The 23,749-nt window shown below is 40.1% G+C and overlaps 1 protein-coding gene across 6 annotated transcripts in view; it reads left to right on the top strand.

Moving 5' to 3' along the window:
* Nucleotides 1–6,523: 6,523 nt before the first annotated feature.
* Nucleotides 6,524–23,749, top strand: part of LOC131251515 (uncharacterized) — a 36,660-nt gene continuing 19,434 nt past the window's right edge. For 5 of the 6 annotated variants that reach the window (XR_009173922.1, XM_058252270.1, XM_058252269.1 and 2 more), the window contains exons 1-5: nucleotides 6,524–7,092; nucleotides 8,536–8,793; nucleotides 17,145–17,387; nucleotides 17,565–17,711; nucleotides 17,891–19,398. Coding sequence is in view for 5 of the 6 variants with exons in the window: in XM_058252270.1 (XP_058108253.1) it covers nucleotides 6,652–7,092; nucleotides 8,536–8,793; nucleotides 17,145–17,387; nucleotides 17,565–17,711; nucleotides 17,891–19,398 (2,597 nt within the window). In the remaining variant the exon portion in view is untranslated. The remainder of the gene's footprint in view (nucleotides 7,093–8,535; nucleotides 8,794–17,144; nucleotides 17,388–17,564; nucleotides 17,712–17,890; nucleotides 19,399–23,749) is intronic. The other variant, XM_058252271.1, reaches the window with a different exon arrangement.

Here is a 23,749-nt window from a genome sequence, read left to right as displayed (position 1 = left end):
ACCAAAGAATGAAGCAGATAAAAATCTGTAGTGGACCCCACCACAGAAAATAGTGGGGAGAGTGATCCCCACGGTTGAAACTATCCTAAGGTCCACCGTAATGTCTATTTGAAATACAACCTGTTCAAAAGTTGAAAAAGAAACGAAAGAACGGAAAACACAAATATCAGATTGATCTAAAACTCTTGTAGCTTTTAGAAGTTTTTAATGGTGGGCATCAATGCCCCCACTGTTTTCTGTGCTGGGGTCCACTGGAGCTTTGGATTTAACTCATTCTTTGGATCTTGCCCTAAAATGATCTATGAAAATGGATGGACGGTGTGGATATAAAACATACATCGTGGTGGGGCCCACGAAACTTAGTAACGTCACTTCAGTAGCGAGTCTCGCTACTCAACCTGTCAGTAGCTAATCGGCGCCCACGCGGATTAGGTGCAACCGGATCCAGCCAGGTGGTGCAGTCCTCACCGTGGGGCCCACCTTATGTGATATTTAAAGCAGATATATATCTCAGGTGGACCACTCCACAGTAAACAGTTGTCATTGAACGGCCACCATTGAAAACTTCCTAAGATCCATATTAATGGACATCCGCCATCCAACCTTGAAAACTTCCTAGGATCCATATTAATGGACATCCGCCATCCAACCTATTGATAAAACCGCACGGACCCAAAGGAAGCAGTTTGTTTTTAATGGTAAGAACTCAATCGGTGTTGTGTGGTCCACTTGAGTATTGGATCTATCTCACTTTTGGGCTCATATCTTAAAATGATTTGGCAATATAGATGGATGGTGTGGATAAAACATATATATCACATTCGGCCCACAGACGGAGCCCACGCAATCCGAGCCGTACGGTGGAACGTGGATTGCGTTCAAGACCCCCCTCCAGTTGGGAACGGGAAGGAGCTTTGAATGGCCACCGTGGTGTATGAGTTTTATCCACACCGTCCATTTATTTTTTCTATCACTTCTGGACGTAAACATAAAACTAAGGAAAATCCAAGACAGGTGGACCACACAATAAGTATTAAACTTTTAGTGTTGAAAACTTCTCAGGGGTCTGAAAAGTTTTGCATCGAGCTGATATTTGTGTTTTCTCTTAATCCGGGTCCATGTAACTTTATGAATAGGTTTGGATGGCAAATAAAAATCACTGTAAGCCATAGAAAAGTTTCAACGGTGAGAATCATTATCACCGCTGCTTCCTGTGGTGTGGTCCACCTGAGGGTTGGATTTGCCTGATTTTCGGTTTTGGACACTGAAATGATACAAAAAAATGAATGGACGGTGTGGATAAAAACCACACATCACGGTGACTACTCAAACGTCCTGCCCGTTCCTAGCCTGGACTGGGCGGTAGGACGCAATCCGCGTTCACGTACGGTGTAGCCACCTCATTTCACATGTACCACGTGTACATATCTACATTTATTTTCTTCGGTTATTTCCACTGCTTGGACTCGCTTGCTCGGTTGGAAAATATCCATGTTTCTGGTGTGAGATCTTATCATGCATCTCACCCAGCTTCATCTGATCAGGACCGTTGATCTGGTGGGCATCATTTGGATAGGGTAGACCATAATACGAATTAGAATGTAGTATTGACCAGATCAGCTGCCTGAAAATGCACTAATGAATCAATGGCCCACAATTAACGAGAGACATTAAAAATAACTGGATAGCGTTGTATTTCAGTCAATGCAACTGTTGGCATATACCCCATCAAAGTGGTGGCCCACAAGATCATCGGTTCCGATCAACGCAAACGTTTTTCATGTAATCAGACGAGGCAGTGCATGAAACATCCATGAGGAGAGTTGCATGATAGGATTCATCTTTGAAGCGTGCGTTTCACATGCTTACTTAAAAAAGAAATTCAATCGTTTTCACAGTACTCTCAACCGCAGGCATTAAAACAAATGATTAGACTGGACAGATTCATTATAGAATTATGCCATTCCACGTTAGAATACGGTGGAGCTCCGTTCATCTGTACACATGATGGGGAGATTTCTCAATCGGACCGTCCATCTTGTAAATTCTAGTTTGAACGGTCATAAGATGGTCCAATTGATCCAATCAATTGCTTCAAATCGACATAACAAATAAAAAATGGGTGATGGTAGACATAAAGCGAGGAAAAGTGAGAAGGATTGATGGCTATGATTGTCTGATTGATATGGCTTTTGAAACATGTGTACTGACTATGGTAACTCACTAAATGGACGGTCCTGATTTTTGCATTCCCAAATTAGGCATACAGTGCAGAGAGGGCTCCAGTTCTAAGAGCTCTACTACTGTATGATTTCTCAGCATACAATGCACACTCGGGCGTTCTACACGCAGAATACATGTAAGTCAATATGATCCAGATGTGGGCCTGTCCTGGATTGTTCTAACACGGAAATTGAACAATGCTAACCATCGGATTTCACCGGGTGAATTTTAACTGACTGTCTCTCTCTCTTTCGAACCGTCCATTTAGATAGACCACCAATTAGATGGTTAGAAACCTCCAACAAAAGTGAATTTTGTCGTATGACCCATCGGCAATGGGGCTCACAAGCACCATGCATCCATCAGATAGATGACCCAGATTACGCGAGGATTACTTCAATTTCAACCGTCCAAATCATGGGTTCATTTAAGCTGCGATAACACGTAAAAATCAAATTGATGGACGATCAAATGGTCAAATTAATTCAAATATGCCCACACTTTTGAACCGTTGATTATTTGTATTTTCAGCTGCTTGGTGATAGACAACATACAGACGGATTAGAATTGTACATTCACCGTGAATTGTGTTTGCACCTATTCTCAGTACCCTAACATGGACCAATCAAATGTTACCACGAGTCAACACTGGGTGGCTGAAACTGGTACAAAACTTATTCTCATTTGAGGGTATGCTTCATTCGATAGGCATCCCTATATATATGCAAAGGCATAAATCATTATGGCCACCTTTAGAAAAGTTTTCATTATAAGTGCAAAGGCATAAATCATTATGGTCACCTTTAGAAAAGTTAATATGTGAAACATGATTATGATTATCATGTCCATTAATGAAGTAATGTGCCCAACACAACCATAAGAGACTCGCCAAAAAATTAAATATGTTACGATATTCTCGGAAAGGCCATCTTTTATAATTCTTCCAAAATGAGAAATCTCTCTAAAGACATTTTGAGAAGTTGTAGCGTTTTCGAATATTTGAAGATCAGACCAATGTCCAAACAAACCCAGCCATGGCTCGAACCTAGATCTAGAGAAACAGACACATTGTCTCGGTCAAGTTTCACATTCCATGTAAGAGAACTAGATTAGGTATAGACTAATGTCCCCATGATATTGGGTGTCAATTTCTTTTGTCACTCAAGACCATCATATATAAGATGGTTAGGTATAGGAGGAGGTTTGAGCCAGGCCATCTAACACCTTGAAATAAAGGAAGGGAATTACCATGAGAGTGGCCATGGTCGATCTGACACCTCAATCGACTCATGGGGGTTCCCGGTATCTCATCTGATGGCCCACATCTAGAGGAACTTTGGTGGTCCATAGTCTAATCCACATAATAAGCCATCACCAAAGCTGTTAAGTGGCCAGGATTGGCCTGGATCTAGGCCTTGACCTAGTTGTCTCGATCAAATGAATCTTTATATATTTAGACTTGATCTTTAGTGGACCACAAACACCTTCGCAGAAGATCAATTACGAAAAGAATATATGAGAAACCAAGAAATCCAGATCTGACAAGAGTCTTGTTTCCCAATTAAAGTTGTCAGTTCTGAAGTAATCAAGGATATATATATTTTTTTAAAATCTGAAAAGCTAATGACATAAGAGCGAATGATACATGATCAATAAGGAAACCCCAATAAGGATTCACCGCCTCAATAATCTATAGAATGAGCAATCGAATAAGAGTTCAAGATCCTACATTAAACACATTAACATATATTTTAATTTATCTTTCTTAGCATATCCTAACCTAACTTTACACAGAGATTGTATAGCGGCTCCTACTACAATATCTTATTAGTAAAAATAAATTTCTGCAACCTTAACTTGGAGGACCGTGATCATCTAAGTTTTGATTTAGCTAATCACATTCTTTTCGATGTTTGTTATAATAAGTGCACCATGTATTTATGATTTCCTTTTCTATATATTCATTTGGTTATCTCGTAGCTTATTATTTATAATAAGTATCATTTATAAATATTAATAAAATTGACAACATTTTTTCTTCTTTAATTTATATATGTATCCTTATTTATTTAAAAATTATAAACATAAAAGTGTTGATGAAAGAACAAGTCTTTAAGTTCGTAAACTCACGTTTATTATCATAAAGTAAAAAAGAACTCATTCGAAAGAACTAACATCTATATTTTGACAAATCAACTAAATAGAAGTGCAAATATTAGTAGTTTAGAAACCTTGGATTTTTTATCCCAATATCCAATATGCTAAAATCTATTTATGAGAACACCAACTGTTCATTCAAGCTTTGAATCGTGTAAACTTTAGCATGCCCGCACACTTTTCCCACAATCAAAGATGAAACATTCCTTAAAAAAAATCTCATAGATCATATTATCGTAGGTGCAAATGTTACTATCAGGCTTATTTCAATTGTGAAATAGATTGGCAATGCATATTAAAAGTATTATGGTTATAACTCTTATTTAAACATGTAATTCTATGGTCAAATACAAATTTAATATGGTGTAAAGAAATTCATTTAAACGTGTAATTCCACGGTCAAATGCAGATGTAACAGAGGCGTAGAGAAATTTATAACCATTATCATTTTATTAGTACGGCGGTGGAATCTTTTATTTAATTCCGCACATGAGTATATTTTCTCAATAATTTAATATTAAAGTATTTTAAAATATCATCTTTACAATTTTGATTTTATCTTGTTGTAATTTGTAAACGTTGCATCTACTTACGGTGCAGGCCACACGTTCAAAAGTTGATATTCTCCTATCAAGGAGGTTATCTAGGCGTGGTACATACCAATGGTCACACTATACGTCATCCAAATTACCTGGCCATGGGTCCTACTTGTCAGAACCGAAAAACCTGTATTTATCGCAGGTCAGCTTGTCACATACACGCAAGGGTATCAAAACATATAGTATTTTCTGCCAACATACTGCTTTTGTAGGACATCAGCACCGTTAAAACGGTAGTAACTGCCATTTAAATCTCCCTTTTCAAAATCAGATTAGTCCACCGACTACGTGGGCCACACCTTCATGTTGATTCAAACCATCGGTTTTTCACTAGTTCCAACTGTGTGGACCACCTGATGATCGGAAGAACTGACGGATTTTTTGGCCCAGGTGATTTTCATTTTGTGGGGCTACTCTTTTAATGGTGCCGATGTCCTTAAAAAGTGGCTTTTCAGCGGATAAGATGGCATTTGCCTGTACCGTACGTGATCAATTCACGTTTTGCAAAGGGTGAATTTGTTGTACCGTACAATCTTGCCGCTAACATGTCAACTTATTAGGAAATCAGTACCGTGAGAACAGTAGGCCCCACCATCAACATCACCCATTTGGAAATTCAAGCTCATCTGTTACCTAGACAGGCCACACTAATATGTCGACTCAGATCGTTGTAATCCATTGATTCCAAAACCGTGGCCCACTTAATGAGCGGACCTGCCTTATTTTGGTGATGGTAATATACATTATGGGCTCTACGTTTTCATGGTACGGATGTCCTACACGTGGCATGTTGACGGAAAAGACGTTACTGTACCGGTAGTCCGGGTACCCAGTTCTTTTTGTAAAGACAGTGCCAGCGTGCCACAGATCATAAATCCTCCGAGAAAATAAATCGATGGCTGAGAACACGGATCAACAGACTAAACTCGACGCGCTTGGGCGACCCCAGTTACCCATGACGCTTCCTGATGAGAAGCTTGTGGGGCCCATAAGGATTCTCGTAACGAATCCAATACGTCCATCCGTTTCGTAAGACCACAATATGCTAGGAATCCAAAAATTAGTCAGATCCAAAACTGGCCATATCACATGAAACAGTGAAACCAGAAGCATCCACCGTTGAAACAGTTTTGAATGAACGTTGACCATTTAAAAATTTTTGGGGGCCATAAAAGTTTTGGATCAATCTGATATTCGTTTTTTCCCTTCGTCTGGGTCTGTATGACCTATCAACAGATTGGATTTCAAATAAACAGTACAGTGGGCCTCAGGAGGATTTAAATGGTGGATATCCAATCAATATTGTTTTCCTGTGGTGTGGACCACAGGAGATTTATATCCCTTTCAATTTTGGGACTCTTTAAAATGATCTGTTAAAATGGATGAACGGAACGGATGAAACACATACATCATGTTGGGTCCCACAGAGCACCGACCACCAGCCCGGGCAGTGGCCAATCCGTTTCCCTCTTCATCAGCATCAGATCAGGTACTGTAACCTCAGTTGCTTATATAAAAATATCTTTGCCTGCATTTCTCCTTCCTTACGGCCATGGCCGTCTCTCTCTCTCTCTCTCTCTCTCTCTCTCTCTCTCTGTCTCTCTCTCAGAAACCCTAATTCCTAAATTCTAACCCTAATTCGAATAACTCGCATCAAACCTAGCCTTTTGAAATGGCAATCGTGACCGGCGATCGCTACCTCGACGCCCTCGTCAAATTCGTCGAGGTCCAATCCAGCGCCCTCCTCGACGGAACCCTAGTTCTGAAACTCAACCCTGTCGGCCTCCACTACGTGCAGTCCCGCATCGAGCAGCTTCAAGAGCTAGAATCGCTCCTAGCTGGGGCTCCCATCGACTACCTCCGGGCCTACATCTCTGATCTTGGCGACCACCGGGCCCTCGAGCAGCTCCGCCGGATCCTACGGCTCCTGACGTCGCTGAAGGTTGTGTCGGTCCTCCCACAACCAGCCCGGGACCCCACACCGATCTCATTGCTGCCGTTCGGGCGGCTGAGGATTTTGGAGCTCAGAGGGTGCGATCTCTCGTCATCGGCCGCCCGAGGGCTTCTTGAATTGAGGCACACTCTGGAGAAGATCATCTGTCACAATTCTACGGTAATTTCCTTTCTCTTGGAATTGATATTCACACCCTGCTGATTGATTTGAGGACACTTTTTTTTTTTTCCATTTTGAGTGTACTCTTTCAAGTCCCATAAAGGTATGCAGATCGTTGGATTCATACAGTGACTCCCTTTCTGATTTTTCTTTTGCCATTTTACTTATGAGGAAATATACAGTGCTCGATTGCCAAATCGGTGTTGGTGGGACCCACCTTTCAGTTATTTAAATTTCTTCACCCTGGTTTCTATGAGCGATCGAGCATAATGCTGATCTGTCAAAGAATTCTGGTGCTCCAATTGGTGGGCTTTATTCTGTACCTATAGGGATAATTGGCTGAACTTCGGTTTTAAGCATTCATTTGCTGGCCAATAATAAGATGGTTAGGATTTTCTGATGGGGTGGTTTAAGCAGCAGTGCCCATCGATGGTGTGCCCACCAAAATTGTAGTCTGAATGTGTAAAGTGGGCCCCACTACAAGGGGCTCTGCCCTGAACTGGAGCCTTACAGCCTGTTCAGCCTGAGCTTTATATATTTTCTGATCTCTTTGAGGCAATATAGATTGGCAGGCACACTGAATTATTATTATTATTATTATTATTAAAATTTTCTATCTATCTGAAACTGTACAGGCAGGCCCACCTTTCTGTTATCAAGGACATTTGTCTACTGGGCCATCTGCAAAATCTCCCCCATTGGGAAATCTTACCAACATGATTGGGCATTTTCTCCAGTTGAATATGGATGGATGGACAAACCATCTGTTTTATGGGTTACCAATCCGATTGCTAATATCACCAGATGGAGGAGCGTTTTGGGTTATAGCCAATCCACAATGGGACCGTAAGATGAACACACTGGGTCGCCAAAAGTTGGACTCCACTTCTGCATTTGCTGTGCTGAGCCAAAAAAAAGAAAAAAAGAAAAAAGAAAAAAAAGAGGCCATTTTGTTTAGCGAAACATCATAGAAAATGTGTGCACAGTGGACTGGTTTTACTAACCTGTGCGCAGCACAAGAATCAGACTCATGGAGAAATGGTCAAATCCAAACCTATTCATCTCCCACGCCTGCTGGGAACGGGACAAGGTATTGATCAGATGATATAACCATCTGACTGTTGAACTACAAATGGATGGCATAAAAAAAGATATTGGCAAGGGTCAGCATTGAATTGGAAAACATGATGAGTTGGGACTCCAGATCAGTGGAATTTTCACAAAGTGACCCATCCATGATGGAACCCACTTGATGAACGATCTGGATAATCATATTGTTATGACTTGCAGGTACCCTATTTTTGTGCTGCTAACAGGCTATAAATATGTGTAGTTCCAGGAGAGTGGAAGACCTTTTAATTTATTATATCTTGGTTTTATGGACAATTTTTTTTGAATTTCACAAATATTATTTCTTTTGAACCCTTTTATTGATTGATGTAGGATGCACTGAGGCATGTGTTTGCTAGTAGAATTGTGGATATAAAGGAGTCACCAACTTGGAATAAGTTGTCTTTTGTTTCATGCGCATGCAACGGGTTAGTTCTCATGGACGAGTCATTGCAACTACTTTCTTCTGTCGAAACCTTGGATCTAAGTCGCAACCGATTTGCAAAAGTGGATAATCTGCGGAGGTGTACGAAATTGAGGCACTTGGATCTTGGATTCAACCACCTTCGTACAGTTGCATCTTTGAGTGAGGTAGGTTTGAGCAACTTAATTTTCCTTGAATTAGATGGCTATGGTTTACTTAATAGTATGTTTGGATTGAAAAATTCTTCTCATTCTAGGTTTTTGAATTGGGATTATTCAACCTCTGAACTGCATAAGGTTTTATGTATCTTTTAGAGATAATTGTAAACACCTCTCCTCTGGTTTATGAACCTTCTCTTTGATTTGGATTTTTCCAAGTGCCTCCCCTATGGTTTCTAGATTTGTTGCAGCTTCCCCCATATGATCTATTAGCATTATTATATTTGAGAAATTGACTGTTTTACCCTTGTCTCGTAGATAACTAGACGTGTGGGCTAACCACAGTGCATATATGTCATTCAACCCGTTCAATGTGGTCGCTCCATCACGACAATGAGAAATCCCAAAAAATCAAGCTGATCCAACCATTGCGTGGCCCACCATGTAAATTTGGAGGATTTTGGGTGGGTGTGGCCCATCTGATGATTGGATTAGCCTATTTTTTTGGTGTCCAATACTTATGGTGGAGGGACCTTGCTAGACTAGTTGGATGCCATTTATACATAACAGCAGGCCCCACAAGTGGGCAAAATGAACTCCTAAGACGAGGGTATTATTGTCATTTGGTGTAGATTTCTCTATGGTCTCAAGCAAAGGGTAGGTACTTGCAATAGATCAGTAACCCAAACTAGAGGGGAGGTATTTACAATTATCCATATTTTTTTACTACTATTTGATTGCATTAGAATGAGAAATTAATTAAGATTGTTGACCAAGAAGTACCAAAAAATGGTCATTTTTGATACCTTGAGTTGATAATTAAGGAGATTGGAGAGATTGAGAAAAATGTTGCTTGTAGAATTAGAGTAGGTAGACAAAGTGGAGATGTGCCTTTGGAATTTTATGTGATTGCCACATACCAATGAAATTGAAGGGGAACTTCTGTGGGATAGCTGAAAGACCAGCCATACTTTATAGTATAAGCATGTTGGGCAGTTAAGGTACGAACATGTTCATAGGACTAGATAACCAACATTTGATGGGAACCAACATTCATGTACCACCTATCCAACCAAAATCTCACTTGTGAACCATTCCTAATTTAAAAGATTTGTCTTCTAAAGTGGGGCCCACGAGGGGGGTTCGGTCGAGGGCTTGATTTGGGCTTATGAGATAAATGGATTGATTCACCATACTCTATTAGTTCAAACTTTTTTTAGTTAGTGCTTTTTGAGCAAGTGGTTAGTTGTCCTGCATTAAAAGTGATATTAGAGCGGGAGGTCTCGTATTTGAGACTCCTCACTGGGGGTAATTAATGCAGGGACATGTTCACACTGGGCTTGAGTGGGGTGGCTTGTGTAAAGCGGGGGCACACTCAGGGTGGTCAGCTCGTGTGAGGCGGGACCCATGTGAAGTGGGGCCCGCGAGGGGGGTTCGGCCGAGGGCTTGACTTAGGCTATAAGATAAAGGGATTAATTCGCCACACTCTATCAGTTCAAACTTTTTTTAGTTTGAGCTTTTAGAACAAGTGGTTAGTTGTCTTGCGTCAAAAGTGGTATCAGAGCGGGAGATCTCGTGTTCGAGACTCATAACCGGGGTGATTAATGCATGGGCATTGTCACATCGGGCTCGAGTGGGGTGGCCTGTGTGAAGTGACGGCACACTCGAGGTGGGCTACCCATGCGAGGCGGGACCCATGTGAAGTGGGGCCCACGAGGGAGGTTTAATCGAGGGCCTGACTTGGGCTATGAGATAAAGGGATTGATTCGCTACGCTTTATCAGTTCAAACTTTTTTAGTTCGAGCTTTTAGAACAAGTGGTTAGTTGTCCTGCGTCAAAAGTGGTATCAGAATGGGAGGTCTCGTGTTCGACTCCTCACCGGGGGTGATTAATGTGGGGACATTTTCACACTAGGCTCGAGTGGGGTGGCCTGTGTGAAGCGGGGGCATACTTGGGGTGGGCCGCCCATGTGAGGCGGGACCCATGTGAAATGGAGCCCACGGGGGGGGGGGTCGGCCGAGGGCCTAACTTGGGCTATGAGATAAAGCGATTGATTCGCTACGCTCTATTAGTTCAAACTTTTTTAGTTCGAGCTTTTAGTGCAAGTGGTTAGTTGTCCTGTGTCAAAAATGGTATTAGAGCGGGAGGTCTCGTGTTCGAGACTCTTCACCAGGGGTGATTAATGCAGGGGCATTTTCACACCAAGCTCGAGTGGGATGGCCTGTGGGAAGCAGGAATACACTCGGAGTGTGCGGCCTGTGTGAGGCGGGACTTGTATGAAGTGGGGCCCATGAGGGGGGTTTAGTCGAGGGCCTGACTTTGGGCTTATGAAATAAAGGGATTGATTTGCCACGCTTTATCAGTTCGAGCTTTTACAGCAAGCGGTTAGTTATCCAGCGTCACCTTCTAATATTCTATAAAAAAGACTCTTGGGAATTAATGAATGGTTTCTTTTACTTTGGGAAAAGTACATATTAATGTATGTACTCTTTACGAATAAATGATGAATGAAGTTTCATTTAGCTCTTCATTCAAACCTGTAATGGGTTTTCCTATAGGTGTTGTGCTCCTTTGTTAGGGAACTCTTCTAGATTGTGTTGTGAGGCTCACAAAACCACAATTTGGAGAGTTACCAATCATCTATGTTCTATTTTTTCCTTCCAAGTTCCATACTTCATCCTTCAACCTCATTGTCTATATCCACATCTACAACTTTTGCCCTTCCAATGTTCCATCAGGGGACGTGGATTGCGTCCTACCTCTGCCCGCACCAAATAAGAGACGGGCAAGACATGTTAAGAAGCTATTGGAGTTTTATGCGGGGCTCATAACTCCCATTAATGATAGGGGCTTACGGCATTTCTAATGCCGTTTGTGCTTGAGTACAAACTCATCTCAAATGAAAATCAAGAGTTAGAAAGAGTGGATGGAGTCTTACCTTTTGTGATTGGATTTCCTGCGAAAGGCTTTCACAGGAACTTACTGCGATGGTAATCTAGGTGGGGCCTATTGTGATGTTCATGAGAAATCCACTCCGTCCATTTGTTTTTTTAAGTCATATTAGGACATGGGACAAAAAATAAGGCATATCTAAAACTCAAGTAAGCCGCACTACATGAAAAGGCGGGTAGGGAAATGCTTACCGTTGAAACCTCCTTGGGGTCCACAGTGACGTTTATATGCCATCCATACCATTCATAATTTCATTGCTACTGAGATGAATTGAAAACACAAATATTAGCCCGATTCAAAACTTCTGCAATCCCATGAAAATTTCAACCGTGGATGTTTAATCTTTTTAGTTTCGGCCTATTTGATTTTTGGATCAACTTCATTTGTTGTCCCATGTCCTATTATGATCTAGGAAACAACTAGACGGAGTTGATTTCTCGCTAACATCATGGTGGGCTCCACCTAGATTCTCATAGCAGGAAGTAGTGCACTGAATCGTCTCTCACTTACATGACAAGGGACTGTAATTTTAATGGTCTAGATTGGTGTATATGAGATTAGGTGACGTTTGTAATGGATGCATTTTGGAGTCCAAAGACAACTTCTAGTCTACCACTTGAAAGAAACGCCTCCTTTAGAGCCAAAATTTAGCAGAAACAGATTGCATGGTGACCTCGGTAGTGTGTTGACATCACCAAGCTCTATGAGCCCCACCATGATGTATGTTTTATATCCAACTATCCATTCATTTGGTGAGATCATTTTAAGGCATGGGCCAAAAAATGAGCTAGATCCAAAGCTCAAGTGGACCACACCATAAAAAGCAATGGGGAGAATGAGGGCCACCGTTGAAACCTTTCTAGGGCCCACCATATTGTTTATTTGCCATCTGACCTATTCATAAGGTTGCACAAACTTGGATGAAGGGAAAACATAAATATTAGCTTGATCCAAAACTTCTATGGCCTCCAAGAAGTTTTCAATGGTAGGCGTTCAATCTCCACTGCTTTCTATGGTGTAGTCCACTTGAACTTTGGATCTGCCTAATTTTTGGGCTCATGCCCTAAATGATCTCGTCAAATAGATAGACAGTTTGGATATAACAAATACATCATGGTGAGGCCCATAGAACTTGGTGATGTCAACACACCACCATTGTCGGTGGTGTGTGGCACACCATGCAATCCACTTCCGAAATCTACTGGGAAGGGATTAGGTGTTACCCAGGTAACACCGTAGTGGGTGTTACCCTTACCGTGTGGGGCCCACCTTCATGAAAGTGTTGTATATGCACGCCACCCATCTGTTTTTTCAGCTCATTTTAGGACGTTATCCCAAAACAAGCAGATCCAAATGTCCAGTGGCCCACACCACTGGAAAATGTGGTGAATGACCATTAAAAGCTTTTTGTAGGCCACAAAAGTTTTGGATCAAGCCATCTTTGTATTTTCCCTTCATTCAGGTGTGGTTGACCTTATCAACGAGTTGTGTGGAAAATAAACATTACGTATCTACTTATGGTGGGCCTTGAGAAGATTTTAATGGTTGGCATTCAATCACCACTGTTTCTTGTGGTGTGTTCTACTTGAGATTGGAACTACTTAATGCTTCAGAGCACATCCTAAAATGGGCTAGAAAAATGAATGGATGGTGTGGATATACAAAACATCATCAAGGTGGGCCCTATGGTAAGGGTGCCACCACTAGGTAGCACCTACTTAACTCCCAAATCTACTCACAATTGTCATTATCTCAAAGGACGTGATTTCTTGCCAAAACCTTTCAAAGGAACTTCATGCAACAGGAATCTAGGTGGGGCCCACCATGATGTTAGTGAGAAATCCACTCCGTCCATTTGTTTTCCCAGATTATATTAGGGCATGAGACAAAAAATGAGGTAGATCCAAATATCAAGTGGGTAAAAATTGTGTGGATTGAACGTCTACAATTGAAAATTTTGTGGTATCACAAAAGTTTCGGATTAGGCTAATATTTGTATTTTCAGTTCATCCCAATAGGAATGATGCTATAAACCATTTGGATGGCATATAAACATCATTGTCGACCTAGGGAGGTTTCGACGATAGCCATTTCCCTACCCACTTTTTCTTGTAGTGTGGCCTACTTGAGTCTTAGATCTGCCTATTTTTTGGGAAGCGGATTGCGTACTGAGTAAACTCTATGGGGTCCACTGTGATTTATGTATTTAATCCAATCTGTCCATACATTTTACCGGATAGTTTTAGGGCTTTAGCCCAAAAATGAAGCATATACAAAGCTAAAATGGACCACACCACAAGAAGCAGTGTGAATTGAATGTCTACCGTTGAAAAATTCTTGGGGGCTACAAAAATTTTGGATCAAGCTTATATTTGTTTTTTCCCTTCATCCATGTTTGTATGATCTTTTGAACAGATTGGGTGACAAATAAACATCACTGTGGAGCCTAACAAGGTTTCAATAGTGGAAATCATTATTTCCATTGTTTCCTGTGGTATGGTCCACTTTAGCTTTGGATAAGCTTCGATTTTGGGCTCAACTCCTAAAATGAGCTGGAAAAATGGATGGACGGTATGGATAAACCACATACATTCACAGTGGGCCCATCAGACTTTACTCAGTACGATAAGAGTGTATTGAGTAACTCAGTATGCAATCCGATTTCCATTTTTTGTCTCATGTCTTAATATGATCTGACAAAACCAATGGACAGAGTGGATTTCTCACTAAAATCACGGTGGGACCCTCGTAGATTACTGTCACAGGAAATCTGCATCACAAAAGTAAGACTCTAGCTTTTCTTTTTAACTTCAGATTTTTACTTGGATGAGTTAGTACTCGAGACCAAACAGAGTTAGAAATGCCATAATCTTCTCTCATTAATGAAGGGTTATGAGCACCGCTTGAAGATCCAATAGTTTCCAAACACGTCTTGCCCATCTCTTATTTCGTCCGGGCAGGGGTAGGATGCGATTCGCGTCCGCCATCAGGTATTAGTCAGTAAGTGATGTAGGCAGCATATGGATCGAGTTTGCTCCACTATTAATTTCAGCATGGTCCACGATCGGACTGTTCAACACTTGTGTTTTCGAGGATTGTTTGGAGTTGTTCCTGAAGATACACTATCTTTGGAGTATTGTACGAACCGTTTATGGACAACTATCTGGACTGTTTGGAGCTGTGCCTGAAGATACACGTTTATTATTATTATTATTTACTTCGGAGGATTGTACGAACCGTTTACGGACAACTTAGATAGTATATATCGTTTTGAGTCTTTGGACAACATGAATTCATCAAATCCAAAAACAGAGTCCATCACAAGGTCATCCATGACCCCACACTGATGCAACCAGGCCGCAGAAACCGACTGATCAATGGTCTGAAGAATTTGACCGTGTTGATTGTCTTTATAGATCACCTGGCCAGACGTATAGTATGAGGATAAATCTGATGAGATCAGTGGTCAGATTGCATTCTGGTGCTAAGGAAATCAATCAGATGGATCTCACTGTTCATAGTATTTTTAGTTTTTAGGCTTAGATTTATACATGGATTATTTGTACATACCTTTCTGTATTTTCGTTACTCTTTTAATGGGCCACTTATGGGGGCTGCAAACGATGTCTGAATGACACACAAAATTGGTCCCCTTTGATAGCCCAGTGAGTTAGCTTTCAAACAAGCACAGGGTCATGCAATTTCGATGCAGTTAGAATGAGCTATGGCCAAACTATGTAAGGCCCTACCGGGTTGTGACAAAATTCAAGGTTTTTTGGATAATTAGGGTTTCTTTCTTTTGTTTTAAGCCTATATAAGGATTTGCCTAGAGGTGTAAAGCTAATTGGTGCATTGGAAATAAAAGTTCTTTGGGTTTGCCATTTCTTTGATTTCATAGAAGATTGGATAGGGGTTTTTGGTTATCACTAGCACTAGGCTAGTAGATTATTGTGGTTCTTTCCTAGATTTTTTCTCCTCTTTCTTTGATCCATTTGCATACTCTTTGGGGTCTGCATTAGTTGGTATCAACATCGTGACATCTTCATTGCTGTCTGCTTCCATCACATGTTCTGGGCAGATAGTTGAGTACCTTGATCGTTGTTGATACCAATTGCACTAATTGGTATCCTAAACCATGTGCAGCAACTTTTGGCTCACTTTCGGGTACAAACGATGTTAAAATGACCTGAAGCTGGTTCCATTTGAAAGCTTATCAAGTTACTTTCCAACAGGCCCAAGAACACATAAATCCAATGTCTTATGCATGAGATGTGGCAGATGAAATTCTGATTCTTCGATGCAACTTTGTGATAGCTGTACTCCTTGCTCTCTTCGACTCTGGACATGTTTACAATGTCTTTCCATCCTCCTACATGCTGGTGTCATGTGATGTGGAGAATGCTTTAAGAGGATTTCTTCTTCTTCTTCTTCTTCTTTTTTTCTTTTTTTTTTCAAAAGGTAACACTACCAGGGATTGAACCCTGGAGAATGCTTTAGAGGATTTCATAGGCCCCCCAAATAGAAGAAGATGCCTAAAGTTGCTTGTTCTCAAGGATTCAACAACTTTATGCTAGCTGTTTTTTTTGTTGTAGCTTAGTTTAGAAAAACCTCCTCTGATTGTTTTTTAATTTTAGAATGTCTCTTATGATTGGTTTAGGAATTTGAGTAAGATTTATACTATTTAGAGACTTTATTATACAAGTAAGGTCCATATGTGAGAGGCCATAGCTTTGGATTCTTCTAAAATTGTTTTCTCCTTTGTGAGAGGTAAAGAGAGAGGACTCTAATCCCTTGATTGTCCATTGGGTCCCATCATCTTAGGCCCGTAAATCGTGCCATCTGGTGTGTTTCCGAGTTGATGATCTGGCCTGTTGTCATCTATCACGGCCCTTTCGTTGGCAAAACTCTCAATTCACTGCAATCGTGATCGCGAAGTTGAAAGTCTCTATATGGCATTATTCCCATTGTCGTTATGCCCCACGCAGCAATCTGACGATACACCAAGTCTGGCTGCACTAACAAGGCCATTCGTGCCAATGATATTGGATAGACTAGTAGTAAATAACCAACTTAATCAGTATGCTTACTTATGGATATTGTTTTGGGTATCATTGTACACCATGGAGCAGAATGGTCAGAAATGTTACCGTCTCTAGGGTCATGTAGTTATTTCTAATATTTCCATTCGCCAAAATGAACATTTTTTTTTTTTTTGAGAGATCACATTTTGAACGTCATAAATGAAGATCAGCTTGCTTATTTTGAATGTCATAATTAAATGCCAAAACAATGCGGACTGTTCTTTTTTCTTTGTACTTTGCAATCTCAATGTCCTTTTGCCTGTTCTTTTTCTATTCTAAATTATGAACATGATGTGAACCGACACCCAGGACTGGTTTGATTTGCAGGTTTCGTGCCCAATTGTTAAACTTGTTTTGAGGAACAATGCTTTAACCACTTTGCGTGGGATTGAGAATTTGAAGTCAGTTGAAGGGCTTGATCTTTCGTACAATATTATTTCCAATTTTTCAGAATTGGAGCTCCTTGGCAGCCTTCCATCACTCAAGAACTTATGGTTGGAAGGAAACCCGGTTTGTTGCTCCAGATGGTACCGAGCACAAGTTTTCAGCTTTTTCACCCATCCAGAGAAAGTAAGTTTTCAGTTTTCTTTGCTGCAAATATCACACATTCTTTACATACTTGCATAGCTACATATCCATGCATATCTTGACGGTGAAGTTAGAATTTGCCAAATTTCAGCAAGCATGGTTGCCCTGTGATGCTGCAGAGTTTAGATGCACTTTAAATCTGTTTTATTTGTGCTTTAGTTGACATTTGATGAAAGAGGAATGAGCACACGAGAAACTTGGAAGAGGCAGATCATTCTTGCAGGCAGGCAGAAGCAGCCTGCTGGCTATGGATTTTATTCTCCCGCAAAGGAGGAAAGTGAAGAGGGCAGTTTCAACACCACAAGGGTAGGTGGTTTTGACGATGAATGGTTCTGTTAGTTCTTTACCATTCTTTAGCAACTTTATAATCGTATTTTTGTGCTTTAAACTGTGACTTCCAGTATGGAGCTTTGTGCTGTACACCTGGTTAATCTATAGCTCGAAAATGGTTCACTAAGATATTTAAAACCTGCCTTTTCTTGTAGAGAAAGCTGACTCGTCTTGCCTTTATTGAAGATGAAGCACAGAGGAGTTTTTTTGGTTCAGAATCTGCTGATCAAGAATCAGTGTCATGTGATAGTAGTGGGTATCCGAGAAGAGATGAGAATGCTATTTCTGACGGTGAAGCAGAGATAGTTGGTTTAATGAACAAGGTTGAGTTTATGAAAAAGGAGCGGTCTGTTCTTTGGTTGCGAGAATTTAGGGAGTGGATGGATCAAAATTCTGAGGATAGGGCAGATGATAGCAAGTTCACCGTATTAAGTCCTGTTAAAGAAAAGTATAGGAAAAACAGGAAAGGTCATAAGCATCTTGGGGAAAGCTCAAGGTATGTCCCAGATTCTGCGCAAGATTCCGGAGATGAGAGCAGTACAAATGTCTTAGAATCTGACATCTCATTTACAGATACTTCTATTGGTTTCAGTGGCCGTGATTACTTTGATTCCATTGGCAAAACCACTTTGGAGTCTTCGATGATGGATGGTAGCCAAGAAGCCAAACCTGTCTTGCAAATTGCCAGAATGGAATCAGAACAAGAGCAACCGAAAGCTCCTCATGAAGAACTGAATCTTCTGCCTTCTGCTGATACATTCACTGTTCAGGGAAGTGATGGGATGGAAAGGAAGGTTAGTGTGACATCATTGACAGCCATCAATGAAATTATGGAATCCCGGTCATCTTCTATTCATCATGGATCTCCTCCTCATTACCAAGAGGATTTACTGCATCGCCGCCATAATTTAGAGGAAGAATTCTTGCAGCTATCAGCCGAGTCTTTTTCTTTGGCATCATCAGACAGTGATACCAGCAGTGATGATGATTCCTGCAAATTTTGGACATCTTTTCCAGGAGCCGACAGGCCCTTGAACAGAGACTCCATGAACAGGAGCATGGGTAGTGATCGGAATGTACTTCACTTTGAGGGGAGGTATAATGACATGAGGCATGAAAAACCAGACACGAGAGAAAACGGCAGATCCCTGCTGTATTGTGCTGAACCAGCCTCCAGTGTAGAAGTTCTAAAACCAGATATTTTCAAACCATTTCGCCCAGACAGCACTCTGAATGATGTTGGTGGTGATATCATTGGTGACATTTCAAGTCAAGATGTGGACTGCTTGGAGAAAAAAGAAGGCAAAAGGAAGCCAAGGAGAAGAATTGTTTCTCTGTCTGAGGAGAATCTCATGCAAGGCAATGTGGAACTGCTATCTCAAAAGTTAAATGGCGTTTTGGAGTTAGGTGAAGTCAGTATGGATGATAGGCTTGAGCAACTGATTTTTAACAAAAACAGTTTCCGGAATTCCTATGATACAGATAAGAAACAAGCTTGGAAGAATGAAGTTAAGAACCTGCCAATATGCCCCACTCTCGCGACAGATGAATTCATAAAGAACTATTTCCATGAGAATGTTGCAGACTCTAGAGTTTCTGAGTCTTGTTTGCAATATATGCGTTGCGATTGCATACTTCACCGGGCATCAGGCCATGTAGAGATGTAAGTTACATATCAACACTCTTTTCATTGTCTGAAAGGAGATAGATGCTAGACAGTGGCTAGTTTCAGCTTGAGCTTCTCACAATTTCAAGTATTTTTTGTATTTTCACGGTATTCTTCATTGCAAAAAATTGTTATAATGCAAGTTGCTTATGTATATATACTAGGATTGTCTATGTTTAAAAGTGTTAACCTTCGAAATGTTATTCCTTTGGGACAGAATATCTATTTGTTTAATTTGTTGCATACTTATAAGACCTTAGAAATAATAAATAAATATTCCGGTGGTCATCCTACGCTATTTGATCTATAATTTCATGTCTAACAATTATGGAGTTAATGCGTTGAATTTGGGCTGCCCATAGAAGTTGCAAGGGTTTTGAGAAAGAGATGCATAGCATTTTTTTTTCCTGACAATTCCATGCATTATGAGTTTGAACTAGCCATAGTAGTCACATTGTTTGGCCCACGTGGGGATTTTCTACACAGAAAAATGTTTAGGGACTTCTTATCCTTCATTGTGTGATAATATGGATTGAGTTGATTATGTTTATGATGAAGACGGGCCCATGGGCCTCAAAGTGTATAGCTGTGGGCCCAAGAAAACCCATGGCTGTCCAAAAGACCCATAGATTGGGCCCATAATCCTACTACAGCAACAAGTCATATCTTTATTGGAAGTTGTTTTCATTTAAGAGCTTGTTTAGAAAGTAGAGTTCTAGAAAGATGTTCTTAGGAAATTGTTTTCATTTATTAGTCCTCTTTGGGACTAAAGCTTTAGTTTTCCTAAGTTATTAATTCTTCATGAAAGTAGAGTGTCTTTTAGATTTCCTAAGTCCTTGAGTTAATGTACGAAAGTTCTATTGAGTCTATAAAAGGGGAAGTCATGGTATTGTAAACCATTCTAGATTTGAGATTGAATGAATAGTTTTGTTAATGGTGAGATTTCATTAAATCTTCTAGGTGAGACTCCTAATAAACCTTAGTGAGACTGCAAGGTATATCCTCCACTCTTTTTACTTTCTTCTATACTTATTGTTTTCTTGTTCAGTTCTACCTCTCATAAGTTATTGTTTTCTTGTTCAGTTCTACCTCTCATAAGTTACTAATCAGACCTTCAACCCTTAACTTTCAAGTCCTAAAACCTTCTCCATAAATCTACCCCTATTAACCCTTTAAGCCCTTCATTCTACCCTTTACCACCTTAAGCAGCCCCTCTTTAACCTATAACAGTCCTCGTTGGGCGCACATCTGTGGAGGGCGTTCGGTCCTCATATTAAGAGATCTGTTCTACATCAATTTACTACATGATTTTTTGTCATAACCAATACGGTTCTAGATATGAACTTTCATGAGGGGTGTATAGAGCATTTGCCACGTTTCTCGAAGTTCTATGAGTTCACGTGGTCTTAGAGAAGGCTCACACCCAGGACTTTCCCAATATAGGACTGTCTGATCATCCAATGGGAGACTATGAGGGGTCTTGGTGGTCAATTGAAGATTAGGTCCATTTGATTGTCTTGATTAAAGATGTGGAATATCTTTCAGATTGAAGATCACATCCATCTAACCGTTCACGCCAAAGATCTGGACCGCATCGGGGTCCAAATTGAACCCTACCAATGGTCCTGATGAATACTTGGACAAGATCAATGGTATGATTGACCTGTGGGTCCACAAAGTCAGTTGGATGGCTAAAACTACCCAGCAGTCGGACTGTGTGGTCCACCAGTCCCATAGGGTGCAAGTTTCCCACTTTTAATATAAACTGTATAAGATTTTGAGTTTTTTTTTTTTGGGGTATCGTTTGGAGTTGTACGCCATACTGTTGCACAAATCCCCATAGTGTTGGTATATGGGGATTCCTATCGAGTTTTAGGGTTCTTTAGCGTAGTTTCCTCATTTTCTTTTATTGCACCAGTTGGAGTTAGTTTAGGATTAAGTATTGATGGGCCAATGAATTGAAGTATTGAGCTTCTTTTAGTTGGAGTTTATTATTAACTGGCATATTGTGTCATGGCTCTATGAATAGCCACATATGGAACTTTTAGGGACACTATTGAACAATTAACTGAATGATGTTTCCTTTTGAAATAGGGGATCCTCGTCAGAGGATATTATTTGTAAGGTCAAATTTGGCATCTTAGGTTGAGCTTCTTATGTAAAAGCAATTAATTCTATGGATCTTTACTCTCTGTTTGAGATGTAAAGTTGGGTTGTTTTCTTTTCTCACTTTTGAGCAAGCTTTTAATAAATTTCAATAATCTTTCTCTTAAAAGAAAAAAGAAAAAGAAAAGAAAAGTGGAAATTGATTTTATGTAGAAAAAATCCTTTTTATTTGTTTTTCTTTTATGTTTTTTAAAAATTTATGGAAAATCATTGTCCATTTTCCAAATTTCTAGTAAAATGACCCTTTTCAATTTCCATTTTAAAACCTAGAAATACAACTTCCTTATTTGAGTGGAAAATTCATTTTCCTTTCTCCTTTCCCATCTCAACCCTACTTTAGCTTTTAGATGATCTCAACCATATGGGTTCATCTTGAGTCAATCCTAACCATTAGTATCTCCACATGGAGCCTACCATGAGATGATTTGAACTAGCCCCATGGTTAGTCAATTCTAAACATTTGTATTTCCACAAGTTGTGATCTTAACCATTAGTTAATCATCACCATGTGGGGCCCATGGCTTGATCATCTTAACCATGTGGAGCCCATTTTAGTTGATCTTAACTAAGCCTATTTCCACATAGGGTCGCACAGCCCATTGTTAGATGATCTTAAATATGTGGGGCTGCCACTAGTCAATTCTAACCATGCTTCCACGTCTGACAATAAGAGACTGATCATTGATTTTGGATATTTATTGATATGTATATCAAGTAGTAAATTTTCCTTAGAAATGAGGTGCGTTGCCAAAAAAAAAAAGTTACAATGAATCTAAACAGGCTCTAAAGTGGGTGTTGGCTTGAGAGAGGGGAAATGCCTGGGAACTTAAAACGTGGATTTCCAACAACATAGTAGAATTGGAAACTAAGTTGCATGGGAATATGGAGTGATTACATGGGAAATATGTCCTATTAATTGTATGTAGCTTCTTTTACTAGTTTCATCTTCAATAAAAAGCCATGTACTAGTTCTCTTTAGAGCATGAATGAATCATCATCATCATCATCATCTAAGCCTTATCCCAATTTATTGGGGTCAACTACATGAATCCTTTTACGCAATTCCACCCTATCAAGAGCTAGGCCTTTAGTTAGAATGAGTTTGTTATGTCATATTGTTCGGATTCATAAATGAATATAAACAAAAGTTTCAGTGCTTCCTTTCTTCGGTGGTAACTCCATCAACCCCTTTTGGAGTTGAGAAATCTTTGAACGATTGGCGTGACTTTAATATTGAATTAGAGGTTTCAAGTGATATTGAAGATTTTAATCCAGGCTCAATTCAGTATCCTCCTTTTTCTTTCCCTTTTCTATTTTACTTTATTATCTATACAACCACCACACAAACCCTCTTTGTTTTTATTAGTCCTATATGGTTAAATCACATCTAACCCATAACCTAAATTTAGGACTATCCCTTAATTTGGCATACATAAGATGTTATATGGTATTGAGCATAAAAGAATATGGAGGAGAGTACATTGATTTGGCATTTTTTTCCTTTTGATTAATCACAAAAGTTTATCGAATTGGACTGCAAGAACTACTAATGTGGGGTGGTGATTGCATAACACAGAGAGAAGATTAACCCCATCCTCATCTAGCTCATCGGAAAGAATGTCTACATCAGGAAGAAAAGTATTACGCCTTGCCCCAGTTGAGGACAAAGGGTCCATGCAAGCTGCCAATGCCAAGGAAATATATTCGATACCGAATTGTTACCATTTGAATTGATAGACTCACAAAACAAGATGTCCATCCAAACTTACAAAAAATCCTAAAGCAAAGCCTTGACTCCACCTTGTTTGAAGCGGTCGTTCACCCTAATTGGGCGAGAGAACATAAAGTTGACTGCACCTCTTTCTGTTTGTCATCTCTTAAAACAAGCTCATTCAGCAGCCAATCCCAATCCCAGCTTCCGCTTTCAGCTTCTTAACGTCTTCCCAATTGATGATGTGAAATTTCAAACCATCTCCTCTCCCTTCCCAAAGAAAATTGCACTGAATCTTTTTTCGGCCGGATGCAGCCAAGGCTGGAATCTTGAAAAGGGAGAGTAGATTTGTATGTTTTCAAGATTTGTCTTCTATCAACTAGGCACCAATTTCATGATCACCCAAAAAATATCGAAAGACATGAAGAAGAATCTCAACCCCGGACCAACTCATATGCTGATTTTGGGAAG

The sequence above is a fragment of the Magnolia sinica genome, chromosome 7 (genome assembly GCF_029962835.1).
Source record: "Magnolia sinica isolate HGM2019 chromosome 7, MsV1, whole genome shotgun sequence".
NCBI lineage: Eukaryota > Viridiplantae > Streptophyta > Magnoliopsida > Magnoliales > Magnoliaceae > Magnolia > Magnolia sinica.
Note: the sequence above shows the minus strand (reverse complement) of the source record. Positions and strands in the feature narration are given on the sequence as shown.